Source organism: Poecilia latipinna, unplaced genomic scaffold (assembly GCF_001443285.1).
Source record: "Poecilia latipinna isolate Pla-1442-1.1 unplaced genomic scaffold, P_latipinna-1.0 Scaffold1093, whole genome shotgun sequence".
Lineage (NCBI taxonomy): Eukaryota > Metazoa > Chordata > Actinopteri > Cyprinodontiformes > Poeciliidae > Poecilia > Poecilia latipinna.
Window position 1 is genome coordinate 59,249 of NW_015113709.1, and position 23,648 is coordinate 82,896.

Sequence of the window (23,648 nt, forward strand, 5' to 3'; positions counted from 1 at the left end):
AGATTATTATGGGCCCCAGTGACATTGAAAGTCAGCAAGACTGTCCAGATAACAATCTTTCTTATCAGTTTGTTCTTTTTGGTGCTTTCTTGCAAAGAGAAGTACATCTTAAAGATTTTTTTTTTTGTAGTTGTTCTTTAAGCTCTTCTCTTGCAGATGTTGTCTTTTGTTTTTAGAGTCCAAAATGAAAAAGTTACTGTCTTACTACATCTGATCTCAGCTGTGTGTGATGGTTGATGCAAGTGGTCAAGATTTTGCATCTTAGCGGTGCAATAACATGAAAAGACAGAAAGCTTTTCTGCCTTTGCCACAATGGGGTCATCATGACACTGTGAATGCCTCACAGAAAAATAACATGAAAATGATATTAAACCTTAACCAGAGTCTAACTTTTCAAGGCGAGTGGTCTGAAAATGTCTACTTTATTCTTTGTTTGGTGCTCCTGTTTTATTCCAGTCAACCTACAACGTGGTTATGACTATCCAGCACAAAATGTGAATACTTGTGTCAACCTTCATGGTTTTGGGATTGGGCTGAGGAGTGTACAACACAAAACCAGAGAAACCAGGTTTTATTTTGCAGTCATCAACAATCTTGTGACATGATCCTGGTTTGGTATTTGACCACTGTTCTCATCAGAAATGATTGAGTTCGCTTGTTGGCATGGACCTGACTTTTAATCATAACCTGTACATTTTCATTATGGTTGAGGTCATGGCTGTTTGAGAAGGTCTATCCTGGTTTATCCATTCCAAAACTAGTTTTCATTTTGTGTTTTGGGATCTTTGTGCTGTTGGAACCTCACCTCACCTTGGAGATAGTTTTCCAGGCACTTTGTGAAATGGAATAAAACCACTGTCAACGAAACAGCTCTAAACAGTGTGATGCTGTGACCACTGTGCTTGACAGCTGGTGCGTTGTTTTTAGGTTTAAAAGCTTTATAGCTACCATCTCACTCATGTCAAATAGTTTCATTTCTTTCTAGTTTGGACATTTGGAGAAAATGTCTTTTTTGAAATTTTCAAATTTTAACCAGTCTTAAAAAAGTCCATTTTAGAGCATTAATTTTATTTTTGTTTTGCTTCCTTTCAGTCTATGAAGATGTCAAACTGGATTCACTTCAAGCAGCTTCTGGTTTATGGATAATAATCCAATAATTTGGATCAAATAATTGAATGTTTTCACATCTGGGAGTTCCAGCAAGACAAAGATCCCTAAAGGAAACCAAGAGGTTTTAGATTGTGCTTAAACACCAAGTCTGTGCTCAAATTCATCGCCAGATTTGTGCATGGCATTGAAATCTGTCTGCAACTTGCTAAAATATATTAAAACCTCTAAATGTTGTTCTTAAAGTTCACAGAAGCGCTACCTTGGATAATCATTTTACCCTAAAACAATTACCTTAAATAAATAATTTAGCTTGAAAATTTACATGACCCCAACGCTGAAGATGAGTCGATTCAAACGTCTGACTGGAACTGCATCCTAAGGCCCAAATGTACTTCATTGCTTGCCATATGTTTTCATACCCAGTAACACTGTAAACCAACTAGAGGGAGGGCCCTTGAGCCAGTGTGCGCGCCACTCTTCCTGTCCACCCCCACACACCTCAGAAGATGGGCACACACACACACACACACACACACACACACACACACACACACACACTACACAGTGACAACAGGTTTGACAAACATCAAGCTGATAGCTGTGCCTTCTGAAACCAACCCCTCCTTTTTTTCCCCCACTTCACATTCTCCTTCAGGGAAGGCAGCAGCAGCGAGGTGCCAATCCTAGTGGTGGGTAACAAGCGGGATCTGCAGAGGCAGCGCTTCATGCCCCGCAGGGCCGTGTCAGTCCTGGTGAAGAAGACGTGGAAGTGTGGCTACGTGGAGTGCTCTGCCAAGTTTAACTGGCATGTGGTCCTGCTCTTCAAGGAGCTGCTGGGCATCGCCGTGGCACGGGGCATGCGCCAGAACCATACCTCCACCCGTCTGCAGGGGGCGCTACAGAGGAACCGGTGCACAGTCATGTGACCCCGAGAGCTTCCTCCACCCCTTCTCGTGGCCGTGGTGGAGCAGACCCTGGAGAAAAGGACTCTTTATCGTAATGGCTGGAAAAATACCCCGTGGCCTCCTGCTTAACTGAGCTGATTTTTCATGAGGTTTATTTGACTCTGCGCTGTAACAGACTCTGAAATTCCACACATGCTCATCCAACCACTTCCTAGTCTAATCCTGTGTAGAAAGGAGGAAGCCGATAGAAGCAACAGCAACTTGAGATCCAACAGAGTTATGTTTTCACACATCAGCCTGAAGGCTAAACATTTCAGGCCGGGTCTCCGAATGTAACACGACTCATACATCAGGTCTATAACCGGGTCGGACAGCATGAAAGCTGTGTTTGTAAGACTCAAAACCAGAGAGGCAGCAATATTATTGAGTCTTCCTTTTGGATATGTCATATTCAGGATGGTGAAAAGGCACAAGTACAGATATGACGCATTAGGATTTACTTCGAGATACAAGGCCAATAATCCACAATAGAAGATGACAAAGATAAAGACAAAAACAAAGGTGCACGTCACTGAATATAATCAATAAGCTTATTAGATTCAGTGATTTAATTCAAGAATGAAAACCCATCTATCACAAAGATTCATTACACAAAGAATGATATATTTCAAGCGTCTATTTTCTTCAAATTGGAGGATTCTGGATCCCGGTTAATGGAAACACAAAATTTAGTTTTTAAGAAAGTTTGAATATTGCACAAGAAAAAAAATGTAATGCAGAGATGTCAATCTAATGAAAAATATGCCCTATACTATACAGTAAAGGCAGTCAGTGCGTCTTTTTTCATAAATTACAGTATAAATGTCAAACGGCATCGAGGTTACCAACATGTGGTTCTGCTAAGGTGTTGAGGAAGTCCATGTTGCTCTAATAGGGACATTTCGCTTGTCTGCATTGTTGGTTCTTGTGTCTCTTATCGTTTTGTTGACAATACTCAGAAGTTTCTCTTTGGAGTCTAGGTCAGTCGCATTTTGATTATTTAAGCAGGTATTGCTATTTTTAGCAGTGATACCAATGCCAAGTCCTGCTGGAAAGTGAAATTATCTCCATCGAGCTTGTCAGAATAGGACATTATGACTTTGGATTTAAGTAAACACAGTGGACCAACCCCAGCAGATGACTTGGCTCCCCAAAATGATAACTGCCTCTGGGAACTTCACACTGAACTTCAAGCATCTTGGATTCTTTGCCTCTCGACTCTTCCTCCAGAATCTGAATCCTAAACTTTCAAATGAATTTCAAAATCTGCCTTCATCTAAACAGAGGACTTTGGATCAGTGAGCAACAGTCTAGTGCCTTTTCTAGTCAGACTAGACAGGATGCTTCTGTCAGGAGTGGGCTTATATGCTTTTCTTCTTTTGGACACATGATAGTCCACGTCTTGAGTACCCACATATATGACTGGAGACTCTTGAAGCATTAACTTCTACTGCTGTCTACATCTTGTGAATCTGTCCTTAACTCTTGAATGCGCTTCACTTTACAATCTTCTCAAGGCTGTGTGAAAAATGTATCCGTTCTCCACGCTAAGTTCTTGATGTATGAGGTTGAAGAAGAGCCAGTGAGTTGAATTCATGAATTCCATTTATTAATACCAAAATACAGCTGGTCTATTTTTTCATGCTACCTTTAGGAGTTAGCAGGACAAAATGGCAACAAGCAACAGTTGGTCACTTCCTTTGTTAGCCTCTGTCTAAACTTCCCTTAGCTTTGAAGGTGTTTCCTTCATTTCCTTTAGCTTTAACTTTGCAACTAGTTAAAAGAGATAAAAGAAAAACACAGAATTATTTATTCTCAACAGCTGAAAGATATTTCTTTTGCTTATGCACCGTTCTCAGTCACCCTTTGTCATTACACTCAACTTTCCATTAAATGCTTGGATGCAGCCGTTCTACGAACAGCCAACCTTTTCGGCTTACTTTCCAGTTACTGTTTGTTGAACAACGATCACGACCACACCAAAACATTTCTGTGTTAGAAAATTAATTTTTATTGCTGTTTAGCTTACTTCATTTTTTGAGAAGCAAAAGTTTCGATTTTTATTTGATGTAAGCTACAATCAACCAAATTAACCAAACTAAATGCTTGAAATATATGATACGGAATGTAGTGAATCTATATAATGTACAAATTCCACTGCTTTAATCGAATTGCTGCAATAAATCAAATCTTCTAGAAAGGTTTTCTTCAAATGTACATAGATATGATTAGGTCTATTCTAGGTCTGATGAATTAGCCTGCAATAGACATTCTTTCCCTGACTCTGTTACAGATTAGGGTTAAGGTTGGGTATTTTAAGGTTGTCTTGCAGCAGAAAACACTGCAGTCCCGTATTATGACAAACTGTGCGGCTTTACACTACTGTCTGCCCTCACTCAGACTCTGTTTCTGCAGAGTATATTGAAACTAGGGACGTAGGGACATGCAGGAGCATAAAATAACCTGTGCTAGCATCGTGGTGTGTATGTATGTGTGCTTAATGTACTGTAATTGTGGGCCCTGACAGATGTGTGGGGACCAAAATTCTGGACCTCAGTGGACGCTGGCATCCCCATGATGGTAGGTGTTAAAGTGTATGCAAGTATCTGTGTTTGGAGGAGAGGGCAAGCCAAGGCAAAGGGAGGCGGTTTGATAACTGACTTTCAGGCAGGTAAAGGACAAACACAGCAAGATAGGGAAACAGATGTTGATGCTTTGGATTAGAATGGAGCAATAAACCCCTGCAGCGATGCCCTCAACCGACTACACACCAATATATCATATTGAAAATGCCTCTTGCGGTCGCTGTAATCTCTGTGCAATGCACTCTTGCATCTTATAAAAGTGCATAAACACAGCTCAGTGGCTCCTACATGTACCATCCAGGATGCAAATGGATCATTACTAAAGCTTTAACATCACTATCGGAATAGCGTCAAAATGGCAATGTTGTGAGCAGCTCTTATTTTCTTTTGACTAGATAAAGGTAGGTACTTTGAGAACACATCTGACAAATTTGTATATAAGAAAGGCTCCAGAGGGATCATCTTGCATGCTATTGTTGGTAAAATCCAACAGGTCAGGGTTTAATTGCACTGATGTGAAAATGTGATCTTGTGTTTAATTATTTTTTTGTACTACATGGTTTCCTGACTCCACAGTGAGCAGCTGAGTGTATGAATGTTATCATTTTTCAAAGGCATGTGAGAGCACAAGCTCATGATTTCCTCCAAATGTAGTGCTAATCCTTCAGTGGGGCCAGATGGTTGCATTTTTTGTAGTAGTACAAAAAAAAACTGAGAGAAATATGTAGCAGAGAAATGAGAAAGCAACTGTGTGTAGCATGAGTTCCCATCCGTTTGTGTGTGTGTGTGTGTGTGTGTTTCAGAATAAAAAGGGCTACTGTTTGTTTCTGTTTTTTTCAATCTGAAACCTTGTCTTTATTTTTAAGGTGTTGGTTCTCTGAGTATTTTTTTTTTGACATATGATGAATAAATAAATGCATTTGAGAACGCCAATCTTGTTTGGATTACTTCTCCATCATTTGCAATGATTGTGACAAATTAAGCATAATTATGACAACAATGCCATCTTGTGGTAAAGCAATGCTATCTGGAGCCAGTGCAATGGGAGACAACAAACTGAGCATCTGATGAAAACCTGCCTGACATTCATATCTGTCTTTATTAGTCAGGCAGACTAGATGATCATTTTGTTACTTGATTTGGAGAATTTTTTTCATTAAAGTCTTTGCAACGTATTATTTTTTCTAACTTAATTCTACTTTAGACCTCTTCATGGTGCCGTAGTGGATTAAATTTCAGTAATAACATATGATTGTATACATAAGGCTTGACAAAAATGTCCTCTATGCATATTATTTTGTAGATATAAATTTAATCGAGAAGAAGTCAAGTCTTGATTTTTGAATTATTTATCTTTTCCCTCTTCATTAAGACCAAGTGCGACACAATCACCTCCATTTGGGTTTAGATATTTTCAGCTGTAATGTGACTTCAGCTTCTTACAAATTTACATTTAGTTGAAATTAGAACAGATTTATTTCTACAGTTGGTTAAATAAAACCACTCAAAACTGTACTGATTCTTACCGGAAAGCAGATCATTTGCAGAACAGAGAACCCTTAGGCTTGTTATTGAAGAAAATGTGTGACTGCTTCTCTCTTTTTTTTGTTATATTTCCATGTAGCAAGAAGAATGGTTCAAAGGCATAAATTATAATTATGATTTGTATGTCCGGGATGAGTGTACGTAAACTTCTGACATTAACAGTAAGTTAATAAGACAGAAAAATGTAAAAGTGTACCATCACCTTTGCATTGTATTCAAATGACAAATGGCAGAAGACCAAGTGCTGATAACTGATATAATTAATAAATAACTTTTAATGGCAGTGAAACCTTCATTATGGGTTAGTACAGGGACAAACTGTACTTTTCCCTATATGGCGTCCTGAAATGTCTTCAAAAATACATCTGCGTGGTGGTCACCTGACCGACTTGAGGTTAGGAATCAGAATCCCCACGCACGTCAAATGTTTATTAAGAATGTGTAGATGCACCGTCACGTGGTGCAGCTCTGAATCATAGACTGGACCTCACGGAGCTGTCGCTCCCATTCAGGCGCCGGGGCTCGGGCAGCGAACACCAGCGGCCGCTCCCTCTCAGAAACGCTGCCTCAAACAACTTGGATCAGTCGCCATGGCGATAACTGCTCTTTTACTTATGGCTGCAACCGCTTACAGGGAGAGCTTGTAGGGAATTTCCTCTCTGTTAAGCTCTGTGTCCTGAATCCGCAGCTGTCTGCATCAGCAAAGTGTCTTGGCATCACTTCTCGTCCTTCCTCCGGAGTCATGTGAAAGGGGTCCAGGGTGGTTGCTCTCGCCGTAGACCGAACCCTCCTCCCCGTCTGCGAGGACGTTCTCTCCCCGACAGCCGCAGTGGCGTAGTGTCCCTGTCTCCGCTGCCCCCTCCCCGGTTCGGTCCGGTTTATCAACCTGCGCCTCTTCGGCGTACGGCGGAGCCGAGGATGAGCGAGCAAGGGAAGGGCTCGGCATCCACCTCCACCGCGGCCCCAGCTCCGGGGTCGGACACCTACAAAGGCTGGCTCTTTAAATGGACTAACTATCTGAAAGGGTACCAACGGCGATGGTTCGTCCTTAGCAATGGCCTACTTTCCTACTACAGGTAATATATTTATTTTTGTGTGTTGGAGTGCGGGATGTGAACGCACACAGAGTGTCATATTTCTGTCGGCGCATCATGACAGCTGGCTCCCTCAGCTGGCTAGCGGCGGGCTAAAGCTAGCTGTCAAACGGGCAGTCTGTTTACTTCCAGCTGACGGAGGGCGTAGTGTTTTCACTTTGGCTGAATGTATGTAGGCTGTGGATAACCTGAAACAGACAAAAAGAGACATGTATATCTATAGCAGCATGTCTCCTAAGATAATATTAATGTCAGAAAAAATAAGGTTACCATAGATACAGACGTTAGCAAACCAAGCTAACCCATTAACCCCCTGTCCTAAACTGTCAAGAGCACTAAAAATAACTTTTAAACCCCATTTGTTTAGATAACATTCTACACTACTACACGCCCCCTCTCAGTTATTATTGTTGCATCATATTAAATTTAAGTTTAATATTTTTTTTGTTTTGATTTTGCTAAGATTAATTTGGGACTGATTTTTATTTATTTATTTTTATTTTACTGTCACATACATTTTTCTAAAAATTAAAAGGGAAATTCAAATTTGTTTGAATTCCCTGTATCGTAATTCACACAATTTAGGAAGTAGATGTGTTGCTTGTTAAATAAACGTGGGGCAGAGATAAAACTGAAGCAAGACTGATATGATTTCAGTCTAGACAGAGATAAATAACTCAAAAGACAAAAATTACATTATAAAGATAATTTAAAACAAATCCAATATAATATTTTAAAAAGCTCAACTTTACAAAATCTTTTTGTATTATCCTTCATTCAACCAAGAAGTCCATTGAGATTAACAGCATTTGAAAGTGAGATCTGGCTGAGAAGGCACCAGAACTAACAAGTTAGAAGCTAATAGTTTCTCATTGGAATCGAAATATGACAAAAAAAAAAAAAAAGATGTAGAGATGCTTCCCTTTCCCACCTGTTGCTGTACACCTTTAGTCAGCCTGCTGAGAAAAACTACTCTGGTCCTGTTTGAAATATGACTTTCTTGCAGTTAGGCTGAATTAACTTCATTTGTCAACAACTTAGAGTTGACTGCAAAATTGTCCTTTTTGTTTCTTAATTTAGCTTATTTTAATAAAAAAAAGGGTCAGATTTATTTGAATTCTCCCTGCCAGATTTAATTAAACTGAAATAACAAAACAAAGGTTTGCCTGTTAACAAATGAAAAGTACATAGAAAGAGATCAAACTGAAAAATAACAAATATGATTCACCTAGAACATCATTTTAGATTAAAACAAGACTGCCAAGAACCCACCTGATGCCACATAGGCATCAGGTGGGTCCTGTTGTCAAGGTATAACAAAACATATTTATTATATTTTAATGAGATGCCAGAGAAAGTGCTGGAGTGTCCACAGTTTGATACTTTGGAGACTAGCAAAGTAAAGTGCAACCTCCTCCTTACCTGATGTGCACACTTATATTCAGCTGCATATTTTCTATCTCTTTTAATATTAGAATAGCTTAAACTAAAGGTAAGATATTTTGCATAGTATGCAAAGCACTGCAGAATTTTGCATGCATTTATAGTTTATGTATCAAACTAAAAATAGCGACATGATAATGTCATAGTTATAGTAAACATTATTTAAACTTAATAATTGTTGCCTTTTTTGCTTTAAATAAATGATCTTTGATCATGATAAAACAAAACCTCTTGTGTATCAATGAGTGACAGTGGTTTATTTTAGTAGTTATTTAGAATGACTTCATCCACCTCAGTTCAATTTAAAAAAAATATTGTTCAAATATTTGTTCAATGTTATTCAGGTCAGACTTTCATAATAACTGGAAAATGGTGTCGGCTAGTAAAAAGCTTGATTGATTTATTTATATTTGTAGATATTTATAGAGCCATGTTACTTTTAAGGTTCCGTTCATTTATTGCGTTGCCTCCCTTAACTGAGAGTAGCTGCTTCATTGTCTCAATGTAATAAGATACGTGACTTTATGTTGCTGCTAATCATCATTCTGCCTTCACCCCATTCTAACAGCTGCTTCCTCTTGCCGAACATCACCTATACTAGAGACACACCTGTGACTCTCTCTGGTGAGAGAGTCATGTTTCTGCAGGCATGGATGTTAGTAGTTAAATGTTGCTTAGACATGGGAAAAAAAGAGATGACGATCTATGTGACATCCATATGAGGGTCAAGTGCTTATTCAGCTCAAAAGACTCCTGTTTGTCTTGTTAAAATTTACTTTTAATAGGACAACTGTTAAAATCATCAGGTTAATGTACAACCTCCACGCAAAAATAACTTTCACATTAGAGACAGAAGATTTTTTCACACACAGCTTTCAAAATCTTAAATGTGCTAACTTTTGACTTATGCTTGATACTTGATTTTTATCTACATTGTACCACTAGGTTGCATCTCGCCCTGTTGTTTGTCCTAAAGTATTGTAACACTTATAGATTTTACAACTGAGGTGCACTTTAATTACTATCCGCAGGTTTAAATCATATGAAATATATGACTCTGATAAAATAAACATTTAAATCCACACAGAATGAGAAACATTATCTGCAACAGTTGTTGTCCTGCCTCATCCAGTTCCCTAGTTAAATGATTCCCAGAGAAGGAAGAAGCAGCTCAGTGGAGGAAACCTTGGTCTGTTAGTCAAAGCTGTGCCTGGGAAGCTTTGAAATGGAAATCCCCAAAAACTCGCAATTGTGCTGGGACCTTGGCGATGAAGTAACACAAACGACACAAACACACCCAGAATAAGTTTTCTCTTCAAAAGTCAGGTGCTGTAGTTGTTTATGGTGTTTTATAGTGTCATTCTGTTAAACAAGAAACTACCTATTGTTCTTGCAGCTACCCATTTAAACCCTCTTCATCTGATTCCATTCCAAGTATTGCCACCTGCCTTTTTGTTGTCATCAACATGTTATTTGGTGGAGCAGTTGCACAGCCAAACTCTCCTGCCTGTAGTTGCGGTAAAGTGAAAGATACCTGTTGCCTCGCTCAGCATTAATAGTCCATTATGTTATAAGGTGACCGCCCCCTCTGAAGGAACGCTAACCTGTCAACGTCTGAGCACAGACGCGCTGAGGCGTACAAGTTGTTCCCTCCGCCGATGTCTTCCTGGAACGGCCGCATTGTGTGTGTGTCTGACTCTGGGCTTTGTTTGCCTCTCTGTGAGCCTCCTCTCCCTGACTGTCTGTCACTGGAGTAAAAAGGAGCAGAGACAAACGTGACAACACGTTAATTAATGTTCTTTCATCTTATGTCATAAATGTCATAAATGTGTTGCGTCCCACATGTACCCTTCTTTTCTGCACATGCTCTCTATGTGTCATTTTACTAGACTGAGAGAAAGGGGGAACATTTTGGATTAAAATAGAGATGCAACTTTTAATTTTCGAGTAATAGCTGCCCTTGTTCAAAAACACAAGGTTCGGTTGTGTAACAGACCTTCAGTAGAAAGCAGCCAGGATGCTCTCAGTTTAATCGAGCAAGATTCCTGACAGAGGAGCAAAACTGACTGATGCTCAGAGAAGGAGAAAATTGTTTATGTGAAACCACCCAAACCTGAGATGTTTTAGTTTCATAATTGGCTTTTACCATCAGTCTACAGTTTGAGCTTGTTACTAGTTAAGATACTCCTCAAATAACTAGCAGATAAACTAAGAAGTCTAAAGTATTCACACAGGTTTTCATATCTGATCAACTTTTTCATGTTTCAATGTATTTTATGCAATAGCCAAACATAACATATTGTGCAACTGTGAAGTTGCAAGTTAATGACACATTTTTTAAAACCTATTAATGAATTGGGAACAATTAAACATATAGTATTCACTTTTTTAACACTCAAATGCCAATTACTATAGATTCCTTTTTGCTAAAAAATTACAGCTGCAAGCCTTCAGGTTTTGTCTGTGCCAGCTTCACATAGCTGGAAACTAAAATCTTTGCAAATACCTCGAGCTCCGTCAGATGGGATAGAGAGCATCATTTAACCTCTGGCTTGCCAGTTGCCACAGACTCACGGTTGGATTTAGATCTGGTCTTTGACTGGACCATTCTAGCACATAACCATACTTCAATTTACACTTTTGCATTGTAGCTCCAGCTGTATGTTTAGGGGGTTGTTGTCCTGCTGGAAGGACCGTCTTCCCAGTCCTTGCTGAAGTACAGCATGTCCCAGGATGATGCTGCCACCACCATGTTCTATACTTGTGTTGGTAAAGTTTTACGCATAATTTGTATGGTTGACAGTGTTTGGTATTTGTCTTATTTTAAAGATTTCTAATAATTCAGTAGAAAGTTACACACCTTTTGAAATTCTGTCAGTGCCTTAAGAAATCACTTCATCTCCTGCAGCCTGTTTTTTTTTCTGGCTTGGCTCTTTAACCTGCGGCTTCAATCAATGCTTTGAGTCTATGAATGGGCTGACACACTCAGCAGTTGAGCAAGCTGAAGTGTAATGAGTTGAACAGCGATTTTGAATCGCGTTCGGTATTGACTGCTCCGTTACTTTGGCTCCAAAAACCGCAAGCCTCGTCATTCTTTCCTCCACATCAGCTTTGTGTCATGACTCCTTTTAGCTAAAATCACATTAAGAGCCTCGTTGTGCTGAAGAAGACATATGACAAGATCTTCCTCTTTCCTGGAACATCTTCATTTTTTTAATTTCTTAAGTGACTTTGCTCCCAGATGTAATACTCTTTGCACAATTTAGTAGGCTCTTAATGTAAATCCAGCTCTGAAATAGGGAGGATTACAGGACATTAAAACTTTGGGTGCTGCTGGAGCTGCAGTATCACACCACCTGGTCTTGTCTTTCATAGCAGTCTGGTCTGTCTCCGTTTTGCTCCAGTACCTGGAGGGAAACCAGATCGTATGAGTTTAAGTGCTCACCAGGTGTTCACTGCTGCCTGCGCCCTTTTTAGAGGGTCGGGTTATGGTGTTACTGCTTGCTCACTCGGGATGCAGGGGGGCGGAGGAGGAAGAGTAGTGTTGACCAAGGCGACCTCGGGCCCAGCTGAAGGTTCGATCTTGGTCTGAATCCTGTCTGTCTGACAGGCGTTTTATCCGGAGTGACTGGAGCAAGCAGCATTGCTGCTGTGGTCTAATCTTGTTAATGGGCTATTCATTGCGTTTAGCACCAGGCGACAGGGTGTGCATGCTAAAGTGTCTCTGTTTGGGTGCCTGTCTGTGTGGCCTTAGTGTTTTTATGTGGAAGCAGCTAAGAGGTGACAAGAAGACACTCTGGCCACCTACTTAACTTGTCATTGGTTCAGTTTTTCTGTAGCTCATACCAAGCTGTCCAAAGTGGAGCATCACTACTCTTTTTTTCTAAGTTTCATATTTGTTTTCTACTTTCAGCATGTTATCAAGTGGCTCTTTGACATTTTCGTCCAAGTCCTGTGAAATTGTAGCCTACAGCCACAATAAAACTGATCTATGGTTTCAAGCTTCGGGTACTTGGTCACAGTTTCTCTCCTCGTCTGTGTTTTCATGCTCATGGCCGTGTGTCCTGTGTTGTTCACTGGTTTTTATTCTGTCATTACATGCTCCAGATCGGTGGATTTATGTTTTATGAGGATGTGTGCACAGGGGATGGACAGGTAAAGCACATCGATGCTCTCCTGATGCAGCACATCATGCTGGAACTCCCCCCTCTTGCCCCTGGGCTCTACTTTCTCTTTCTCCTCCCCTTCCTCATCCTACTAGTGCCTTAGCGCCCCTGTGGTCCTTATCTCTGTTTCCCAGCTTTTTTTGTTGACTGTGAAGTTTCATGGCCTTTGCATGGCCCGGCCTCCCCACAGGGCAGCAGCGATCAGCATGCGTCTCATCTTACTCATCAGCAGCACATTCCGTCTCTGACCCACTTAACGTGCAGAACTTTACAGCTGAGCTCGGCCGGGTGAAACCACAAACTGGACTGTTGAGGATCCCTGCCCGGCCCGCTCTCCGTTCTGCTTCGCATGGCCCCAGTGCAGTGTTTGTCTGTAGAACCGATGTGCACCAAGTGCCAGCAGAGGAATGGTACACTGAAGCGCTTGTTCTCGCTTGGCATGATAACAAGACTTGACTTTAGGGAAGCCGCTGCCTGGCAGAATTTATAAATACACTCTAAACCTTTGACTCAGTGAGGCAGCAGCTACCTTATTAGGGAGATTGACGTTTTTCTTGTGAAAAAGAGAACTCAGAGAGTTTGATGGCATGGCTGCATGCTTTAAAAGGCTGTTTTTGAGCATATGAACCTGCAGACCTGTGTGAGCATTTGGCTCATGCCTTTTTGTTTCTCAACCCTCTTGCTTCCTGATCTAAAAGCAATAATTCGTGCAGCAACATCTGTATTTGGTTCAAGTCAGTATCAGTTCACCAAACTCAGGGCACTAACAGTTCTTATTCCTATGCAGTTAAAAGGAACTCAGACCAATCCAGTTCATAGCAGTACAATCTAGTCATATTGTCCCATTAAGATGAAATTACGCCTAGATCAAATTAGTCCAAATTACAATCCTGAAACAATCAGTCTCTTGGTCAGATGAACTGGTTAGAAGATGCCTGTCTATTGGAACTGAGCCAGTTGCATTGAGTCATTGCAGCGATCCCTCTTTCTGAGCAAGCACATGGTGATAGTGGAGAGGAATAACTTCCTTTTAACAGGTAGAAACATCTGGCAGAACCAGGCTCACCATCAGCTGCTGCAAAAGACTCCATGTTATTTACTGGGTTGGTTTTAAATTTAATTTATTGGTTTTAATATAATCAAGACTTTATTCTTCTGTGAACCTGATCAAAAGGCAAAATATCTGAATTTGAAGAAAATGAATAAAAATTAACTCATGCGGAAGTCATTTGAGTGTGGTTTGTTTTTTACGACAGTGGTGGTAAAAGAGAGGTTTTTTATAGTATGCATAACTGCTTCAGCTCTATGTACTGTATAAATGTATTTTATTAATTAAGTAATTAATTTTACTTTTGTTTATATTTTGAGGGATTTAGAACAAAGAAAAATATACTTACAAAGGAGGAAAAATGTGTTTTCTTGAGCAGAAATGGGTCAGACAATTCTTCTTTTTTTATCTATGAATAATGAAAAAAAACATAGCCAAAAATAATCATAATTTCTAGTTTATTTACATAAAAAATAATAGACAAAAAACTAAAGTAAGTGTAATATTAATATAATTGGAGAGGAAATTCTGTACAAAGATGGCAAAAAAAAAGGGTTTTAACGCAATAAATGTACCACAATAAGATTTCACTTGGTTAAAGATTAAATAAATAAACAAATGCAGTTTTAACAGTTAAAACCAGCCATATCATTACTTGATACTTCAAAAATCTGCTCATTTTGACATTTGGTGATTTGGTTATGGGGAGACTATGCAGCCTCGTGATCTAACACTTTTTCAGATCAACAAAGGATGTTTCCAATGTCTGTCGAGTTGCTTACTGAGACCTCTGAGAAATGTTAATAATTTCACAGATCATAGTTAATTTATTAACAAAAGGGAAATGTTCATGTCTTTTCTGTTCCTCCTTTGATGTCGCAGATGTGCAGATCTCATTTGCCATGTGGACGAATCCACCTTCATACTATCACAGATGCTGGTGTTTTTTTTTTAACTGTGTGTTGATAACAAGCCAGATGGTCTCTTTCCTTATGAGGCTTTAATAACCATATACTGTTGCAAATTTTGATTAGCCAGGCCACAGGACTCAATTCCACATTGCCTCGGAACATCGTAAAATAAGAATAAGGCCGTGGCATTTTTCCATCTCATTTAGATGCTTTTAGATAGAGTTTAACATCAAGTATGTTCACAGAATCCGGTTATTACTGTTCCTGCAGTGAATTATTTGTAGATTCGAGTGCCGGTTAGTTCCAGCACTTTCATGTTTATGTTGTTAATTTACAAAAGAGGGCTGCAATTTAAGATCCGAGAATGTTCTTTCCAAGAAACATGATGGTCTGTCTCAGTGGTAAAATATCAGTTTTGCTGCAGTGTGTGCACACAATTGGTGTTGCAATTGATTACTTTGTTCTGATCTCTTTTTTTATTGTTCTGCTATGATTCTGCCTCTCTGTTACACTTCACTTGTTTTAACTTCCTCTCATGCTCTGTTCTCTTTTTGTCTGGATTTTTATTAATTGTTCAGTTGTGTTCAGTAAAGAGGTCTGAAGTTGCACAATGGCCTTGTTATGCAGACTTGAAAGCCCCTCTGACTGCACACAGTTGGTGTCGTGAGAATATCCAGATACCCACAGCTCACCAGCAGGAGGGAGAGCCGGCACAAATGACATTAAAATAAACTGATGCAAATTTACTATTCATAACGTGTGCATTTCCATATTTCTTACTCCCTTCTACTTCAGTGAAGCGACTCAGTGTTTTACTGTCGCTTTGCTCCCTCTTGCCCTGCTTGTAGCAGTAGGAATGCCAGCTGCAATCCCAGCCTTTTTGGACGGATGGACTGAAATTGAAATTCTGTTCTCTCCTCATTCATTCTCATGACCAGTATGCCCATCTATGTTGTATGTTTTTGATTTATCTCCTACCCTTTGTTAATCTTTTTTTTATTTTAGGACACAGGCAGAGATGGCCCACACATGTCGAGGAACTATAAACTTGGCCACAGCACACATCGACACAGAGGACGCCTGCAACATTGTGTTGAGCAGCGGCGGTCGCACATACCACCTGAAGGCGAGCACTGAAGTAGAGCGGCAGAGATGGGTTACTGCGCTGGAGTTGGCTAAAGCTAAAGCCATCCGCATGATGAATGATCAGTCTGGTAAGGACAGCTGTTAGGATTCAATTTTAGATTCAAGTCAACACTGATTTTTCCCCCCCCCTCCCAAATCAACAGTTGAAAATACAAGTGTGTGTGTACAGGTATGTTTGAACTACGAACACATTAGGTTAGATCAGCTTCCAGAGCCTTTTGTAATCCATCCATCCATTTTCTACACCTGCTCATCCTTGCAGGGTGGTGCCTACCTCCAGTGATCAGGGAACAGGTCGCTAGTCCATCTTAGGGCAACACAGAGACACACAGGACAGTAAACCATACAGACACACAGTAATAGCTGAGGGAAAATTTGAGTATTCAATATTGAGAGGAAGCTGGAGTACCCAGAGAGATTCTGTGCATGGATAGAGAGAACATACAAACCCCAGGCCAGGACAGCCAGAGCTTCAGCAGATTGTTTTGAATTAATGCTTATTTATGTGACAATGGTTCAGTCAAAGCCCAGACCTAAATTCAGTTCAGCGTAGGGTTGCACAATGTACAACGAATGTATTCATCAATGTTATGGCTTCATCTGAAAAACAGTGCTTACAGAAGCTCCTCCTGCCAAGTTTGAGCATTGAAGTATGCACATAGAAATGTTGTTTGCATGAATATTTTTGCTGGGCACATATAGATACATTTCATTTACCTTCTGCAATCAGCCATGTCCTCTGCTGTTTGGTATTCAGTCCAGCTCTTAATTTTACTGTGCCTGTTTTGCTTAATGTTGTTCGTGTTCCATTGTGAGCCAGAAGAGGGCAGCTGTGACTCCACAACCAAACTGGAAAAACAAACTGGAGTATGCTTATGCCACTGGGAGAACTGAGCTTCTATTCAGCCAATCTCCTTTCCAAGAGGACCTATTGTTGTTTAGGCTGGAAGTTCTTTGGTCAAAGGCTGTGGGAAAAGTCTGGGTGTTTTTGTTTTCTCTGACTTTACCACACAGCATCAACTCGTAGTCGGTTTTAGTCTACAGTAAAAAGGTTCTGCAGAAAGTGAGACAGACTATATATTCTTCTGGCCTTTGTGTGAAAGTCAGATCACTAAATATAAACTGAACAAGAATGTGAGTGCTTTTTAAGCTCACCCACGTATGCTGCAGAGGAATGCTGGTATATTTAAAAAAGGTTGGGCTATTGATTGACTGCGTTCATTTAGTGCGTCATTGTAGATTTATGTGTTGGTTTTGGGTAGTTTAACAGCTCACTTTGCTTATTTTAATGATATTTGTCACAGGATAGGTTTCTCTGGTATGTCACTGTGCAAGTAGTTAATTAACTAAAGCTGGTTACAATCGAAGGTCACATATCAAGCTCAATTAAATAATAATAAACATCAAATATGCTTAAACCAAGGATACCATTTGGTTGTCAGAGCATCTGTCACTGACATTATGATCAGGAACGCCCAAATAAGCTAGTTAGCTACAGTTTGAAATGAAGCACTTCTTACAAGGAAAGTTTTAATCAGAGTAAAAAATGTAAATGGCTGGTATTGTTAATGGTATTTTCTTATTTTAAAATGCTTAGTTACTTTTGTCCTTTGTACTCATTAGTAACTTCTTTAAAAATGTTTTTCTTCCAGCTGTATAGGTATAAACATTCATGAAGTTGATTTGTGCTACCAAACAGAAGTTGTTTTCTTTCTGTCTTCTTTCTTGCTGCCTGATAAATGTATGTTTCTAGTAGAATAAAAAGATTATCTTAATATGTAAAAAAAAATAAAATAAAAAATTGAAAACCATGTAATTTTTGTCTTCTATGCCGCTTTGTGTTGGTCCTCTGCATAAAGTTCTTGGCATATGTGGAAAACTTTAAGAGGTGTGAATACTTTTGCAATTGCGCTGCATAAGGTGTGAGTCAGTGAGGAAAGATTGTACACAGGTCTTTGTGCTTTCTCCTTACTTCCTTTTGTTTCACTGCTTACACAGAATACGTAGTGTCGGTGGAAAGCGTCTGTGCAGACAGCCACTGAAGTACTGCCTTAACACCAAAATTAATTACTAAACAAGTGTGTGTTCAGACTCTGTCGGACCATCTTTTTCTTTGTTTGTGGGGTTGGACATGGATCAGCACCAGAATGTCAGCATTCATTAACCCACCGTTGCTTCTCTGTTTTCGGAACAAAGAGCTCATATTGATTTCCCCAGGTGAGCAGAGTGTAAACTGCGGATAGATGTCAGGAGGGAGCTAAAGGTAGACATTGATATCCTTTACAAGGCTTGTTGTTCCATTGCCATCATGTGGTATTTTTTAATGTCTCAGCTGTGTTCTGCCTTATGATGTGCTGCAATTTTCAATCTCTTGCATCCCACAGTTGTGTTCAATATTTCTGATGCACTTATTTTATTTGTTAATTAGGCAGTCATCTTATTTTGTTAGAAAAGACGCTGTCTGTAAGTTTGTCATTAGCTTCTGCATAATTAAGAATAGTTTGATCCATGTACTCACTCATTGTAACATGATCCAAACCATAAAGCTTTAGCTCAGCAGGGGGCAGTGTTTCCCCTCACTTTGACTTGACCTCCTCTGCGTGCCTTGTTTTTGTGCCTGCATGTGAAGTGGGATCACAGTCCTTGAAATAACTTGTTCCACTAGTGACTTGAATTTGTAAGCCTGCCTGACACGATTAAACACATCTATAGCCTCAGTTGACATATTTTTATACTAACAGAGGAGGTTTTAGAAATGACTGGAGTAAAATGTTGAAATTGGTTGATTCTTCGAAGAAGGGTCTCCATCTTGGACTAATTTCAGAAATATACAGCAGAGCTGAGGCAAGGCATGATGTGAAATAACCTGAGCGCAGTGTGTCCAGCTTGATGGCTTCATTGTATGGTCAGCATGGCAGTCTGGGGACCTTTTTTTATGCTTTTACCCTAGACTAACGCTGCTTACTTTATCAAGTTAAGTGCCGTTTGAATTATTTCCAGGTTATGACAGTGATTTATTCTTTTCCGGCAGTTCCCCCCCGACCCCCCTAAATCTATTCTGTGATTCACCTTTTGCTGTTAAACATAATGAACTGTCCATGGTGCTGAAACTGTAGACGTATCAGAGCACAATGTGAGAAGAGAACTTATTAGCATCTCATGTTTAAGCACACTTCATTTATCATATTGCCACAGCCTCCTCACCCCTCCCTCTTTGTCCTGACTTGTTTTTTTTATTTTTTCAACCTTCCACATATCCACTTTTCCTCTCCCTTCCCACCGCCCTCTCACACTCGCTCTCTGGTTTTTCCCGCCTCCTCCTTTTCCCCCCCTTCTCTCTCAGTAAGCTGTTTGTTCCGTTTTGCATTCGTCCGTGTTCATTTCTTTCTGAGTTTCTCTCATTTTTTATTTTTTTTTGTCAGACTCTCCTGTTTTGCGTAAAATATTTATATTTTCATCAGAAGTCTCTGGGGGAAATCTCTCTCAAGTAAGTGCACAGTTTTTCTCTGTTTGTGTTAAGCTATGAAATGTGAGTAGCTTTGAGCATTTGTGTATACCTAAAACTGTAAAAAGCTGAATAGATGTTTCTGTTCGCTTGTCTAATTGTATTTTAAATGTTTTCAGTGGATTATGTGTGAAGATGGTAGATTCAGTGTAATTTAATTGGCAAATCTACTAAATTAACTTTTCAAAAAACACATCATATTAAATTTACACCTACATTTTTTTATATTTCCACTTAACTAAAATTGTGAGACTAATAGCTCAATGAAATATGTAGTATTTATTGTTTTTCCATCAATTGGGACTGTCCTCTTTTGTCAGTTTGATAACTTTATTTATCGCAGTTTTCACAACACTTTGACAAAAATTAGTAGGTTTCTTTTGGAAAAATTTTCCTAGATTCTTTTTTTTTTTTTTTTAGTTCAATATTTGCCTATGCTAAATAGACCTGCAGCTGCTTTACAATGCTTTTGGCTTGGGGAGCTTGCTGTGCTGTGCTGGGCTTCTTTTGGAGCCCCTGAGAGGATGTTATGAAATGACAGATGGTGTGCTTCTTATCATCTTCTTCAATTAGTTGTACTGCTGCTGTGTACTCAATGGCTTGCCCTTGTTTTTGTTGGAACAAAAGTTGTGTGCTGGCATTGCACAATTTGCTACCTCAGCTCCAGTTCTTAATAATGGGTGAGACGGAGACAAAGAGCTCAGAGTGAGACTCAGTCTTGTAACATAACAAACATAAAGGAAGCCAAACAGAGATCGTTAATAGCTCTCCAAGAAGTCTTCCTGCCAAAAATCTTGATGATGGTGACATTTTAACCACACTTTGCCTTTCTTTATTTATCGATGTAATTTTCCGTGGATGTATGTGAAAACCATGATTTGCTCATGCAGACAACTACTGTTTATTTTGAAGTTTATTGTGACCACCGTCTGATTCTCGCATTGCATTGTTTTTGAAAGACTGTCATTATTCTAATCCAGCAGCTTTTTCAAAAGATTACAACTCCTATTAATAACACAAATCAACTTTGCATTAGTACATTTAGCCTTCCTGTGATCTGCCAGGGAAAACTCCAGATAAATTCACTCCTTACAGGTTTGATAAAGCGTCAGTTTCACAGTGCCATTTTGAAAGCGGATCAAAGAGCATGGACAATGTCATGCTGTTAGAACATCTGCTAACTTATGGTAAATTGCTCAGTATGAACTGCTGGCAAGGCAGCGAGCAATCTAGCATGTTGGTTTATTTATTTCAAGCAGGTTTTTAAAAACAAACTATATTGGTCTATATTCATGAACTGAATGCAGCTGTACAGAAAATGATTGCGGAGAGGGGAGATTTTGATGTTTTACTGTTTTTGTAGAACAGTAATGTAGCCGTACCAGGGTTCACTGCCATATGAACAGACAATCACATTTTCTGACGCACAAGAGTTAATCTGATTGTTCACACTGTCCCAAATAAAGCGGATCAGAAGAGCTCTGGTATGAAGGAGTTATAAAGTGTGGCAAAATGGCGAAGAAGCAAATTGATCGTCATCTGACCCTCTTGCGTCTTGCAGCCAAAATTAATAGCTGGCTTACCTCCATAGGAAAATATTTTTTTTAAATTAAATTTTAAATTTCAATTCCTTACTTTTACTAAAATAGCTGACTCTAAATCTCATTCCTACAGTAACAATTTCTCCACAGAGGAGGGTAAATGGCACAAACTCGTATCTCTTAGGTGTTGTGCATTCATTGATCAGAAAAGCCTTGTACTCGAGTAATGCTGACTATGCAGTCACTCAGTCAAATCGACATTTGAATGTCTCCACGCATCAGACAGTTCCTCGATTCATCTCTAGTTGTTTACGTTGTCTGTTTTAGTTTTGCTTAAAATACATGTTGTAATCGATTGAAACTAATTAAACTCTATGTTCCTGATGAGCCTTTAAGCTACGTCAATCTTTCTTCTCTTGTGTAGATATTTTTTCACTTTCATCCTCTTCTGTCTTTACTCTCGTCTTCCTGGGGTTTTCTATTTCCAAGCAGTGTCAGATAAATAACTGTTCCTTAACGTGCGTGTTGAAAGGGCTCTTCTGTAAATATCCCCTCCCCAAGGAACCTGCTGTCTGGAAAGAATAGCCATCTCTTCTCTAATATCCTGATATCACAAGACACAGCTTTCCCAACATTTCAGTCTGTTTCTTGGTGTTTTCTTGTTTTGGGTATGTGCTCTTCTTTCTGTTATGCTACAAATATTTAATGAGAAACAATGATTACTTCTGCCACATGCATTTCGGTAAACTTTATTTTTATTGTTTCAGTTTTGGTTTCTGACTTATTGCATCAGTGTTGCCATCTGCAATGGGAGTGAAGGTATTGTTTTATTGTGTTACAAAGTTAGCCAAAGGTTGTTGTGTACGTGTAGTAGATAAATTATTTATTCTTGCAACATTTAGAAGTTCTGGTGTAGATTATAACATTTGGTTCATCTTCTGGTTTAGAAATCGGGTTACAGTTGATCCAGGCTGTTGCTTTACTCTGCTTTGTTACCCTGATAAACCTTTGTCAAGCTGATTAAAATAGATATGGTGAATAACACCTATAGGGATATAGTAAAATAAGTAAAGAACAGATTATGTGAATGATAAAAGCCATCAGTAAACATAAGGAGAGCTTTGTTCAGACTGTGTTGCAGTTGTGCGTGTTTTGTTGTGCTGTCCTTCACTGTTACAAGGTCAAGTGTTTACACTGTGAGCTCTACATGCTGCATAGAACCTGCACTCATTATTAAGCCTCCATTGTGTCCCTGCTTGCACACACACACACACACACACACACATTTTTTCTTTCCTCGTTCTCTTCAAAGCTTCTCTGCTTTATCAGCAGCATGGAAAAGTTTGGAAATGGAGAATGCTGATTTGGCAGATCATTAAAATAAAAATTAGTTAAACATTTTGTGAGTTAATCAGCAAGGACAAAGGAGCCTCAGATTTCTCTGTTTTTATTTTTCTCTGTTTTTAGTCTTCCCGGTGAACTTAAGTGCTTTGAAAGATCTTTGGGTCATTTTAAAGCTCTAAATATCAGTGTTGTTGCTTTTTGATTTCAGAAAATGTTTTGTTTAAAGGAGAGCTAGCTCACAACATTGTTATGGTTATGTCATTGTCATGCCATTTTTGTGAATAAATAATCATCCAAGGCTGACAAAAGCAGGGAAATCTTAGTTCTTTGTTTTCTTTTGGATACTTTAGATGCACTCTGCAAAAATGTTTGAGAATCTACAAATTTTCCACAAATAATACCGAAGAAAATGCAAAAGCAGCAGTTACACAGTAATTTTACTCATGACGAAGACAGAGACAGATTAGTAGAAAATAGGAAAAACTAGATTTATTTTTTCTACCTGCTTCATTATGTAATTTAGAGGCAAAAAAACATATACTTACAGAACTCGTGCATATTCCACATTGTTTTCCACACTCATTGCTCATTATATGCTCATTGAACTGGATGATTCATTTCCCCCGTGTATCAAAAATCTGCTGTTGTTCACTGTGCTGTGTGGGTTCATTCATATCAAATTCTACTATAAGATTACTAAAACCTCTTGGCCTGTGCAGGATGCCACTGGATCGGTCTAAATGTTTGCAGTTATATTTAATTCTTTTGGTAAAGCAGGTTATTATCACCACAGGATCTGTGGTGAACATGAGCGAGGGTGCACATAAAGGCAGGTATTTTATTTATTTTTTTTAAAGATATTTTCAGCTTTTATATAAATTTGAGCTTGTGTTTCTTCAGAGGAGGTGAGACAGCAAAGTAACTGGGTCCCTTTATGTAGATTAGCTACATAAAGTTAGCTAAGCTACTGCAGCTGAAGGTAACATGGCCTAATGATTTAAATGTTGTCAAGTTTAAAATGTGACCCCTGAAATGTCATCTGGAAAGGTTTCTTTCTCCAGTTTCTGCTCTCAGACCATCTCGCTGCTTTAATGAGCTCTGTGCCTTCAGGCTGTCTGGCTTCTGTGTGTTTCGGTTCCCTCCTTAATGCGGTAATTGGTATAATAAGACTGTTGCATTCTTTAAATATAATGTCTTCTTCTTAGATGGCCAAACCATCTTTCTGGTGGTTTGGCCTTTATAAACCTCAACTTTATACGAAGCAAA

At 39.2% G+C, this 23,648-nt stretch overlaps 2 protein-coding genes across 5 annotated transcripts in view; both read left to right on the top strand.

Annotated features, from left to right (window-relative positions):
* Window positions 1-5,350, top strand: part of rasl10a (RAS-like, family 10, member A) — a 31,233-nt gene extending 25,883 nt beyond the window's left edge. The window contains exon 3 of the mRNA XM_015052167.1: window positions 1,766-5,350. Within this exon, the coding sequence (XP_014907653.1) occupies window positions 1,766-2,036 (271 nt within the window). The 3' untranslated portion in view covers window positions 2,037-5,350. The remainder of the gene's footprint in view (window positions 1-1,765) is intronic.
* Window positions 5,351-6,520: 1,170 nt separating this feature from the next.
* Window positions 6,521-23,648, top strand: part of LOC106959535 (oxysterol-binding protein 2-like) — a 56,564-nt gene continuing 39,436 nt past the window's right edge. For 2 of the 4 annotated variants that reach the window (XM_015052162.1, XM_015052164.1), the window contains exons 1-2: window positions 6,521-7,260; window positions 15,852-16,060. In XM_015052162.1, the coding sequence (XP_014907648.1) occupies window positions 7,103-7,260; window positions 15,852-16,060 (367 nt within the window). In that variant the 5' untranslated portion in view covers window positions 6,521-7,102. The remainder of the gene's footprint in view (window positions 7,261-15,851; window positions 16,061-23,648) is intronic. The other 2 variants (XM_015052163.1, XM_015052166.1) reach the window with 2 other exon arrangements.